The sequence below is a fragment of the Sinocyclocheilus grahami genome, unplaced genomic scaffold (genome assembly GCF_001515645.1).
Source record: "Sinocyclocheilus grahami isolate Dianchi unplaced genomic scaffold, SAMN03320097.WGS_v1.1 scaffold221.1, whole genome shotgun sequence".
Lineage (NCBI taxonomy): Eukaryota > Metazoa > Chordata > Actinopteri > Cypriniformes > Cyprinidae > Sinocyclocheilus > Sinocyclocheilus grahami.
Genome location: NW_015505400.1, coordinates 1185993 through 1198896, shown reverse-complemented (window position 1 = coordinate 1198896; position 12904 = coordinate 1185993). Strand labels below are relative to the sequence as shown.

General features: G+C 35.3%; 1 protein-coding gene across 1 annotated transcript in view; it reads left to right on the top strand.

Moving 5' to 3' along the window:
• Window positions 1–12904, top strand: part of LOC107596594 (ankyrin-3-like) — a gene marked incomplete at its 3' end in the record, with an annotated part of 52220 nt that overhangs the window by 15524 nt on the left and 23792 nt on the right. Inside the window, exons 9-13 of the mRNA XM_016287351.1 lie at window positions 924–1047; window positions 5647–5749; window positions 6157–6159; window positions 8008–8330; window positions 11989–12143. Coding sequence (XP_016142837.1) covers window positions 924–1047; window positions 5647–5749; window positions 6157–6159; window positions 8008–8330; window positions 11989–12143 — 708 coding nt within the window. The remainder of the gene's footprint in view (window positions 1–923; window positions 1048–5646; window positions 5750–6156; window positions 6160–8007; window positions 8331–11988; window positions 12144–12904) is intronic.

Below are 12904 nucleotides of genomic sequence, written 5' to 3'. Positions count from 1 at the left end.
AGGATATTAAGTAAAGATCATGTTCCATGAAGATATTTTGTAAATTTCCCACTGTAAATATATCAAAACTTATTTTTTGATTAGTAACATGCATTGCTAAGAACTTCATTTGGACAAATTTATAGGCGATTTTCTCCATTGGTTTTATTTTATTTTATTTTATTTGCACCCTCAGATTCCAGATTTTCAAATAGTTGTATCTTGGCCAAATATTGTCCTATCCTAACAAGTGGTCCAGGGTCACACACCCCCTATAATATATATATATATATATATATACTCTATTTATTAGAAACGATTAATATATATTAATATATTTTATAATTATATGTAGTAGTAGTATTAGCATGTAGGTCATGTGAAAATCCTCCTCAAAATTCAGAAAATCATAATTGGGTGCTTTTTCTTGCAGTGTGACTGTAGTCTCCCTCTTCCTCTATCTGCATTCTGGTCTTCCTCTCTCTGTTTCTGTGACCCACTTCACTGCTGCTCCGCTGTAGTGTTTGAATCATTCTTGTCAGAGATGCATATTAAAAACAGATTTATGCTCACCATGAGCGAGCTACAACATATGGTCTTGATGTTCTCTAAGTGCCTTGCTTACATTTCTGGACTTATAATAATGTAATCTAAGCAAAAACTGCATGAATCTGCAGCCATGAAAGAGTTCGGGAAGTGTGCCAGTGACTGTTGCGGGATTGTGGGATCAGTGGGGGGCATTTTAGTCAGATCCAGCCATTCATTCTTAATGCCAACATGAAATCAAAATGTACTCTATTTACTTTGTCTTATTCCCCATGATTCATCGGTGCACATATTTTCAAAGAAAAATTGGAAACATGATGGAAGTAAGATGGGTTTTGTTGACTTTATAGGGTCAGTGTCTCTCTGAAGGGTGTAGTAATTCTTTCTTTTGCTGACAGGTGAGGATGCGATGACAGGAGACACGGACAAGTACCTGGGACCGCAAGACCTGCGTGAGCTTGGGGACGACTCCCTCCCTCAGGAAGGATACGTGGGATTCAGCGTTGGAGCCCGTACGGCCAGGTAATCTACTCTCACCACATGCAGAAAGTGACATCTAAACATTATTACAAAATTACTCTTCATCTGTTACTGTTGTCAGCATGACATACTGTACACAATGGAAAGCTGTAAGTGCTACTAAACTTGAAAAATATTTAAGGATTTATGTATTCGAGTTGCATATAAAATTTCCATCCATTTGAATCCCCACAAGTTCAAGTTCAAACCCCACGAGTCATGAAGTTATGACAATTGAGCCATACTCTTAACATCAGAATATCTGTAGGAATCATGCTGTAAGTTGTATTGGCATCAGTGCTAATTTCCTACTAATATAGTTCAGGATTAGTAAGCATTATGTATTTGGGCAACACCATTTTATAATATCTGGACTGTTGGACCAGGTTAACAGACCACGTAAGATAAGAGAAGAGCCATTTAAAGGGATAGTTCACCCAAAATGTGCTTGTCCTCATGTTGTTCCTGACACATGTGACTGTTTATCCCTGTAAAACAAAATTAGATGTCTTGAAGAATATTAACTCACAATAACTATCATCTAAATGATCTGGTTTCTGAATGGAGAGTATTCATGGCCACAGTACCCAGCTGTTAGTTCCTGATTCCTGTCTTATTTATAAGTACACTCTTTATTTACATTGTGTGTTGGCCGTCTGCTGTCATCTTTTGATTCAGTACCTTGTGCTGTTGAGTGAGAAGGCCGTAGCTAATGTTTAACCTACATGTAACTCGCTTCAGGGGATTTTCCCTCCAACAAACAGAAGTTTGACAGCATTCAATAATCGAAAGGGTTGAGTGAGATTTCAAACTATTGTACACGCAAGCCACAAACTAGGAAATTACAGTCATGTTCAATAACAGCCCCCAGCATTTGACACTGAGAGGACCCTTTTTTTATCGAATGACTTCACATTATTGGTGGAAAAGCGCATTTTATCTTTTGAAAATAAATTGTCTCAGTGAAAACGAGAATCATGTGCTAGAAATGCTTGGTTTGGATGTGATATGTTGCCTTTTTGGTTTATTCTTTAAAGGGGTCATACCATAATTTTTAGGATTCATCATATTGTTTTTCGACTGATATCTGTAATTATTTTTCATTTATCAGCATCGTCCAATATTGGAAAGATATTGCCCAATATTAAATGCCCATATTTAATTAATCATGTGCATTGATTAATCAAAATGGCAATATTTTTAATCCTTTTCTTTATATTTTTTCCTATTATTTATAGTTTTTTTATTTAGAAAATTATTATTTATTGTTGTTTTTAGTGTTTTATATTGTTTTTTTTTTTAAAGATAAAGTAGTATAAATGTATTTATTTATTTATATTTATTTATTGGCCATAACAAGAAGAAATTATCAGCCTATTTCTATCGGTTAGAATTTCAATATTGTCCTTCCCTAATATATATATATATATATACAGTATATATATATATATATATATATAGTCATATTTTAGTTTTTTATTGTATAAATGCTTTATGAAATAAACTGGACATTCTTTGTGTCTGTTCCTTTAAGAAACATTTTCTTTGGATGTGAAATGAGATACAGCACTTTGCGTTTACTCATGTCATGGGAGTCATGGGATTCTGGCATAGGACCTGGAATTTTGCAAGGATTTACAAATGTAGCAGCGCCATAAACATAACTATGATCATAAAGGTTGAATGTTCAGGCACAAATGTAGTGATGTTCAGTTGTCATACAGAGAATTGAGATATAGGCATACTATATGATACACACTTCTTTAGTGTGTAGGGAATCCTATCTGTTTTCCTTTCTTTACATGTGCCAAATATCACATCCTAATGGATTAAAGAGTAAAAAAAAAATTGTTAATTAGTATGTATGAAAGTACAGCACAATGCAGCCCCAGACATGAGAGTCTGTCTCATTCAACCACTGCATTTCTGATTTGCTGCCTTCAATTTCCTCTGTTCTTCCTCTTCCATTCCATAGTCCTAAAGTCAGGTAAGAGGGCATGATGCTTCCAACCCTTCCCATCCCTTATCCCAAGTCATTCTAAAACCATGGATCGTTGTCGTGTACTGTGCTTTGTACATTGTTTTTCATTTGATGAAGAATACACATTCTGTCTGTGGACTATGGTTTCATTTTGATTTTAGGTTTTGTGTTGACAGTTTGGTGTGTGAACCTGATTTGTCAAGTTTTAATTTTTCTTTTCAGGTTTGATTGCTGTAAACATTTCAGTTTTTGTTCGCTTGAGTCCAGTTACTGTACCAAATAGTTTCTTAATGTAGCTTCCAGGGATGCATGAAGAGCCTCATCAGCTGAATCAAATTTCATCCATTTAAATCAGTAAACTCACAGACCACAGTGACATGCTCACAAGAAACAGATTCTCCTTCGGCAGCTAGGCAATGCGAACTGAGAACCCGCGTCATATTTTTTTCTGATTGGGCACAGCCGTTGGAAATAGCGCGCGCATGTTAGCTCAGTCCGCATTAATGCACCTGGCCTTACTGCAAATAGAAATGAAAGCTAGAGTCAAGATACAGTAAACAACTTCCAGATCTGGTTTAGCTTCGGTGCAGTTTTATTTAATTTTATTGTAAATTGTCCATTTGCTAGCTCCACACCATTATTTACTGTTACTCACAAACACTATTTACAGTTACTCTTAAACAGCTTTAAAGGGTTAGTTCACCCAAAAATGAAAATTCTGTCATTAATTACTCACCCTCGTGTTGTTCGAAACCCGTAAGACCTTTGTTCATCTTCGGAACACAATTTAAGATATTTTTGATGAAATCTGAGGGCTCTCTGACCCTCCTATAGACAGCAAGGTAACTACCACGTTTAAGGTCCAGAAAAGTACCAAGATGATCGACAAAGTAGTCTGTATGACATCAGTGGTTCAACTGTAAAGTTACGAAGCTACGAGAATACTTTTTTGCGCAAAGAATACAAAAATAACGACTTTATCATGACGCGAGCGTGTGGCGTCATTACGCCGGATCTGGGTCAGCGCCGCCACACACTCGCGTCATGATACTGTCGTGAACGCGCGTCCACAAGTGATGCAGTAGAGACGAAAATGTGAAATAAAGTCGTTATTTTTGTTTTCTTTGTGCAAAAAAGTATTCTCGTAGCTTCGTAACTTTACAGTTGAACCACTGATGTCACACGGACTACTTTGTCGATCATCTTGGTACTTTTCTGGACCTTGAACGTGGTAGTTACCTTGTTGTCTATGGGAGGGTCAGAGAGCCCTCAGATTTCATCAAAAATATCTTAAATTGTGTTCCGAAGATGAACGAAGTTCTTACAGGTTTCGAACAACACGAGGGTGAGTAATTAATGACAGAAATTTCATTTTTGGGTGAACTAACCCTTTAAGGAATGCCCCATATGAATAGTAGATTTTCATGAACAGAGTTATTTTTTTTGTCAAATGTGCTCAAAGAGCAGTAAAAAAAGCGATGGATTGAAATATGCTGAATTGCAATGTTGCATAGCATTATAATCTTTCAGTTTATCAGTATTGTCTGATTTTGGATGTATTTGGGTGTTGTTGCATATATTTATTTGTGCTCATTTCCCTTTATTTTACATTTAGATTTCTTTTGCCATCATCTAATGTTTAAAGTTAAAGTTAATCTTTAAAAACACTTGTAATTTAATTATTTTAAGTTCAATTGAATTAATTAATAACACTTTTAGGAAATCTATATATTTATCGTACTTTATAATGCTGATGCCTAAATTCACTTTAAATATTTATTTTTTTCTACACAAAATAGTAAAGAATTTTAATAATTTTAATAAAGTCATAATGTCATTGACTTATTATTAAAATGATCAGCTTATTGTATTGGCTAGAATGTAAAAAATCTGTGCATTTCTATCGACACCATAGTGACAAAAATCAGTGCATAAATGAAATGATGTTAGGTTAGAAGTATTTAATTTAATTTAAAGTAAATGCAGATGTTCTTACTAATGTTTTGCATGTTTATTTAGGAGTGAGATCAGTTTAATCCACAGCATGAACTTCTCAAGATGTATTTAAAGATTTGGGTAGTGAAAAAGTACCATGCTTATTTTCTCCAACTATTATAAGTGGTATGTGGTATTTTTGGTTAATTTCTGTAAATCTCCATTTTAAACCACCCAAACACGCAGATGCTCCTTAGATTTACTTTATACAATTGCAAAATTTTATCTAATAATGTGTGACTATGTGGCAGCATAGGAGTAGGATTTAAACATTTAACAAAGGACCAATTGCATATTTTTAAAAACAGTCTGGCACACATTTGTGTCTCATTCATTCAGTCATTACAAATATTCACCAGCGTATCATTTAAGATGCTACACATCTGTTAATTATTCTCTAGACATCTATTCTCTCAATGTCTAACCCATCACACCACTACACGTATCTGTCTTGTGGGTTCGATCCTTGTTTTGGCTATTGTGCATCAATTTCCCTGGAAGTTGCATGCAATAATAAATGTTTTTGTTTTGTGTGTGTGTGTGTCTGTGTGTGTGTGTGTGTGTGTTTTGTGTGTATTTCACTGTCACTCCCCCGCACTGTATGGTATTAATGTAAATGCCAACAGCCTGCGCTCCTTCAGTTCGGATAGGTCCAATACACTCAACCGGAGCTCCTTCACCCGTGACAGCATGATGATCGAAGAGATCCTGGCACCAACTAAGGACACGGTACGCCCTCTTTCTCCTTGAGTTTTTAGATTTTGCGTCAGCTTAGTGCTGTCTGTTGAGTCTTTTATATCATGTGGATTTTAAATCATGTTCAGCATACCTTACTCTAAACCAGATACTTATTTCAACAAAGAAATACAAATTCTGTACTAACAAAAAGAGTACCAGTGGTAGGGAAGTACCATAATACCATGAAATGTGAATACAGTAATTATTCAATATCTTTGTATATAGCAAAATATTAGATTAGTGTTATATTTATGTACTTTAAAAGAATATACTTACTGTAAGTCTGAACTGAATGTAATATTTATGGACACTTAATTGCACTTAATTTACAGTTAAATAAAATGTAATGCAGTTAACAGCTGAACTGTGCTTTTTTATACATTTAAGTAGAACTTAAGCACGTCTTTATATGTAATTTCATAATTACTTTTATTGTCTTTGAAATATACTGCTGAATGTACTGACACGCATTTATGGTTACTAAAATATAATTGTGGCATATAAAATATAATTGTGACATATGTAATTTCTGTTGTATGTCATGTATTTAAATATATTTGTAATTACACATTTGTAATAATGAAGTTGCAATTTAATACATTTAAAAAGGAATATCAAATAAAAATAAGACACCACAGTTGAAATTATAATCAAGTACTTTACATGTTACTTAAGTATGTTAGTCAACACATCGCAATACAGTAAGTGTACTTCTTTAAAGCATGCCAAAAGAATATTGGTAACACTTTACTTAAAGCCTTTATGTATAATGCATTTTAAAGTAATAAAGCAACTCTCCAGTGTGTTCATGTTTTTGCTCACATCTGATCTCGACGGACTAAACAGAATGATGTAATGCTAGTTCAAAGGTGTTTACCAGCCTGAGCAAACTTTTCCAAAAAGTTTCCCTTGGCAAGCTGTTTTGAGCTCGTGAAACTCCATTTTTTTGGCCTGATTTTGTTTGAAAAGACATCACACCAGTTTGTTTTTTGATTTCACTTTAAGTGTATCAGGGCCTTTAGAATTCAGTGCAAATTATTTCTCATTTGTGAAACTGAAGTATGCTGTTTCCAATTCCAATTATGCTTATCGTTTCCGATTCTTAAAGATTCCCCGTTTCTATTTCAATAGAATTTCAAGGTATAAAAAAATGAAGTCAAACATTTAGATATCAACCATATTTATTCTGTGTTTTCTGTGGCCTTCTGACAGCAGCAGGAATATTAGGCTGCTGTCACTTTAAGACCTAATACACATGCCTTTTCTTTCTCAACTGTTTACATTCACTTAAGACAAAACCAACTGTGCACATGAGGATATTTTGACAATTTTGTGGGTATTTGACTGTTCAAGCGGAAGAAGATGCGAAAGAGAACTCAATTATGAGTTCCTCTGTATGAGAGATGACTTTTTGTGACCGCTCTTTGGATAACAGCACATAAGTGTCGAATTGAGTTCTCTTCCATTTCAATGGTTTAAAATCACATTAAATCGCACTTGAATATATAATCGGAATCAAAATGTACTTGTCTAATCAAATACACAGTTCTCTGAACTTTGGAACTCGGTTCTCTTTCTTTCCCAGATTCATTCCTTCTCTTCAATGTATTATAATAGAGACAAAAATAAACAAATGTTTTTGTGTTAGTGCTTATATATATATTTTTTTTCCATATTCCATATTTCCACTTGTTTCTTTGCAGCATTTCTCCCTCACTCCTTCAGTACGACAACAGGTGATGGTTGATCACGTGATCACAGTTTTTCCTCCCTGTGTTTGTGTTGTTGCTGTTCTCAACTCAACTTCTAGAGAGACACAGCCCTAAATCAGTGTAGATCACTATTTGATAACATCATAAGCCAAAGAAACCATAAGACCTACTGTACACACGTATATCATTGTCGCTTATTGTTTTTAAATTCATTTTTATTATAATGTACTTTATGCTATAATGTTAAAATGGGGTAAAACAATTGTGATTTCCGTAGCAATGAGTGTTTTAGCAATACAAATACAAACTGCTGAAAATAGATAAAAATATAGAATAAAAATAAAAGATTTACATTGTGACACCTTAACAGTTTAATTGAATTCTGATTCTTTACTGTAAACTAATTGTAACCGTCTTTGTTAGTACAATGTCTAACTATCCAACCAATATTCTCTACCTCACTAACTTCTCACCAGGTGCATGGAATGATCCCAGATCACTTCTTCTCTGATTTTCTCTCTGAAATTTGTTTGTGAGTGTGTTTTTATCACAGCATGGGACAACTCATCTCTGAGAGCCTGCAAGATGCAGAATCACTCTTTATCATCTCTTATTGGATCATTTTCCTCCCGCAGGTTTTTGGTGAGCTTCATGGTGGATGCCCGCGGCGGTTCCATGCGAGGAAGTCGCCACAATGGTATGCGCATCATCATCCCGCCCCGCAAGTGCACTGCGCCAACACGTATCACTTGCCGTCTGGTCAAGAGACACAAGCTGGCGTCCCTGCCGCCCATGGTGGAGGGAGAGGGGCTGGCGAGCCAGCTGGTGGAGGTGGGCCCAGCGGGGGCTCAGTTTCTGGGGTAGGTTTCACCTTCATGCCCATTTCACTCCAGCTTTTTCTTATCATTTCCATGGAAAGCATCTGTGTTTGGTAGTGTGTGTCGGTGAAGTGTTTCAGCAGTGACAAAGAGCGGCTTTGCCCACCATTGTTGTCATGCCAGTGCCCTGGTACATGACACTGACTCAGCGATGTACAGTAAAGTACCTTGACCCTTTCCTTAACTCTATTTCCTACAATGGGATCCTGCAGCTCATCAAAGTTCTCTAGTAAATATCTTGAGGACTGCTGAAAGAGCTCAATCATTTTAGTAATAAGTGTTTTAAAATGACACATATTGGCTCTGTTCTAGAACTTGGTGAGCTGCCTACAAAGACATGGTTAACAGGGTAAACATTTTTATTTTTAAGTAGATATCATCATACTTTCCCCTGTCGGTTAAACACAGTACATTAAAGGGATGGTTCACCCAAAATTGAAATCTTTTGTCATCATTTACTCAATGCTCAAGTTCTTTCAAACCTGTATGAGTTTCTTTCTTCTGCTGAACACAAAAGAAGATATTTTAAATAATGTTTGTAACCAAACAGTTGACAGTAGCCGTTTACTGTAGTGTTTTTACAATTTAATTCAATGGCTGCCATCAACTGTCTGGTTTTCTTTTGTGTTCAGCAGAAGAAACAACCTCATACAGGTTTGGAAAAACTTGAGGGCAAGTAAATGATGACAACATTTTTTTTTTTTCATTTTTGGGTGACCTATACCTTTAAGACAGTTGTTTTGGATTACATTTTCAGATTTTTTTTTTATATGCAAATGATTCATTATCTAATTAGTCATTAATTTGCATACATTTCCAGAATAGAAATTTGAACATTGGATAAAGCCAGGTTCACAACTGTTGTTTAATTTTGTTGACATATTAAAGCATTTTTACAGACAGGATTTTAGATTTTTAAAATAAAATGTTATATAAATAAGACAAAAGATATGTGAATGAACCCATATGTAAAAACCTTCAGAATATTGGACTAAAACTGTAAAGTTTGGTGTATGTAAGTGCTACTGAAGTGGAGATTTCTTGCTCAATGCATCAGGAAAAACAAATTATAATTTTGAGTTGTAGTTTAATTCTAAAGATGCAAATAGATAAAGTGTACTAAAATAAACACTTAAATGTGTATTTTGGGTGTTTTACCTTGAATTAGTCTGAAAGAAGGCTAATTTTATGAAAATCATAAAATTGACCACTGCATTAAAAAAATATTATTAGAGTAAAGTAAAATAAAATGGTTTTGCCTGTAGTGTCTTGCCTTAAGGAGTCCTGTCTCCTGTGCGCTATGTGTTGCCTAGGAATGTTCCAAATAGCTCACTCATGTCATTTTGGATGCATAGTAGATGCAAGAAAGCTCACTAGGTTTTGGAACAAGCCGCTGTACTTGGAACAAGATGAGCAATAGCTCACTAAAACATTACAACGCTAGGGCTAGTCTCCCATCCTGCAGGAATGACAAGTTGTTCCTCCTTTTTGTTCCTCTAAATGCTGCATGGATATAATTCAGTAAACTCCATCTACCTCGAAAACTCCCCCCTCTTAGCGAGGGCGAGAGCTACATTAGCCGAATCCTGCAGCTCGGGCCACGGGGAACAAAGTTTTCTGGGTAGGAGTGTGTGCTTAGTGAAGTCACAGCACTTCATGTTGATTTCAACTACTACTTTTATTGACGCCATAGCTGATGTTTCCTTTGTCTCCTCCTTTACGTTCATCTACACCTTTTCCTTTTAGCTTTCAGTGCGCATCGCTGAAAGTGACTCATACTGGCTGTTTGTGCTGGTTATGCAGTGCTTGGTGAGCATGAGTGTCTGCAGTCATGGCTGCCGCCTTAGCCCTGTGTTTTTATGCTAAAAGAGAGTTTCATTTGACCTTTTAGTTGTAGAGAAGGTATCAGTGTTTATTTAAGGGTAGGGTCACTCTCAGAATATTCTTGAGCAGTTAATATTGTATTTGGATAAGGCCGTTTAGTGTCTAATGTGCCCTGTTTGACTCTCAGTTGTAGTGGGTCTGTGTGCCCCATGTCTGGGGCCTTCAGGCATGACATTTTCCATGGTACCTTCTCTGTCTACACATTAAATGTTTTCTTCCATGATTCCATGTTTGTCCGATGTTACTGTTTTCATCCGTTGTGTAACATAAGCTATTTGATTTAATTGATCCATATTAGAATGGGGCTTATAACATACTGGCCAGAACAGGTCGCATTTCATTTGTAATGGTTTCGTTGACAAATTCATTTTTAGTAAATGCCCCAAACTGCAGAAAATGCCCATCTTAATTCAAGCAAGTCTCACTTAAATAGAAAATACAGCAAGAGTTTCCTTAAGTAGAACCTGCCAATGGGATATGCAAAAGAAACATAAACGTGTTGCCACAAATAATATGAATAGATTTTAAACCTAGACAGAAATGCTTAAAAATGAACTGAAAAATGTAACAATTACTGTGAAGACTGCAGTTATGCAATTAAAACGATTCCCCTTGTTTTGAGCATTTGCATCTTGAATAAGGAAAACAAATGTAGACTAATCTTAAAATAAGAAGCAAATTCTTAATGTAAGATTGTCTTAAATAAAGCAATGAATAGCATTCACACTTTTATCCACCTTGATGGATTTTGTACTTATAATCCAAGACTGATTCACTTAAATGTACTTAAATTTGACCTGAAGTGCACATTCTGTCAGCATATGTGTTTCCTGGGAATTAAACCCTTGATCTCAGCATTATTAGCACCGTGTTCTACCAGTTGAATTGGATTGGAAACCTTGCAATGACTCTGTGAAATAAGAATATATTATTAGATATAATGTTTGAAATAAGACCACATAAGTTAATTTCTGAACTTATAATTTCTTAAGATGCACTAAGGTTGCTTAATGATTGATCATTTTATAAGCATTTCTGATTAGTTTTATGGTCAATACATATTTCCATTGGCTAGATATACTGTAGTGCTTGTTTAAAGAATTCTTAAATTATTTTATCCCACTGGCAATTGTTTTGCTTAATTTTAGGATTGTTTTGCTCTATTTAGGTGTTTTGCTTGTTTCAAAAGGGCATTTTTTTGCCAAATTTACAAATTTCCTTAATCAAGCCCTGTCTTGGTCTTAAACATCTGTTCATCTATTTTAATGTTATCTCACTATTACTGTTACGGTGTATTCAAGTTGAAATATCACAAGATTTAAAAAAAATATATTTGATAAACTATGCTGTCTGAAAGTGAATTTATCTTGTTAGATATTTTAATGAAAATAAAAAAACAAGAATAGGATTTTGTGCATCTTTATTTTGCATCTGACTTGGTGTTTGAAAGATTTAATTTCAAAGCATGAAGCAGTGACGCTTGGTAAAAAAAAAAAAAAAAACCTGTTATGCTAAACTAAAACATTGATAAAATCACTTCTGCATCTGTCCTCTTGGGTTCATAATAGAAACCACTAAAGTTTACCTGTATTAGTATCAGATGCATTTGCCAAGTGCCCCTCTTTTGCACTAATGTTCCATGAATGTTCGTCATCGCCATTTACTAAAGTCATCATCAGCATTTGTGTGTCTCGTCGTCTCACATTTATTAGTCTGAGAGGTTCCACTGATAAAGGCTTGCAATGTGTTTTCACAGCCCTGTGATTGTGGAGATCCCTCATTTTGGGTCCATGAGAGGGAAAGAGCGAGAGCTCATTATGTTAAGGAGCGAAAACGGTGAGACCTGGAAAGAGCATCATTATGACTGCAAATCTGAAGACCTCGTTGAGCTCCTCAATGGCATGGATGAAGGTAAAATGATGATTGTTAAATTTGCACTGTTACTGACCTTACTAGTGCACGATGAGATTCAGACAAGCCTATAGTGAGTGTTGATTAGTGCTCGACGGACTTGAGTTTTTCAGAGGTGATGGCAATATCTAGAAGGCAGGAAGGCCAATGTCTGATATAATGCATAGATATTTACAGACAATACAATTTAGAGACAGCATGTGCCATACACAAATGTGTTGAAATTAAATGAACATTTGGGTTACACATTCATTACAACAACATAGCAACACATTTATCACCACTGCAAGACTGTAGCATCATGATGCCAACTTTTGCATAGGCAAACACCACTAACATTTCCTTCAGGAAATTAAAAATACTAGTTTTTGTTTGCTTCTGTAAAATATGTAATTTAAATGCTTCCTGAAATCAATCTCACATAATACTTGTGTACTCATAGCAAGAGTTTTCTAAAGCAGAACCTGCCAATGGAATATGCAAAAAAAAGAAAGAAACTAGCATAAATTTCTTGGCACAAATAATATTAAAGGGGTCATATGATGCGATTTCAATTTTTACTTTCTCTTTGAAGTGTTACAAGCTCTTGGTGCATAAAGAAGATCTGTAAAGTTGCAAAGACTAAAGTCTCAAATCCAAAGAGATATTCTTTATAAAAGTTAAGAGTCAGCCACACCTACCTAAAATGGCTCGTTCTAACACGCCCCCACATGTCTACGTCACTATGTGGGAAGATTTGCATAACGCCGCCCAAATGTTCA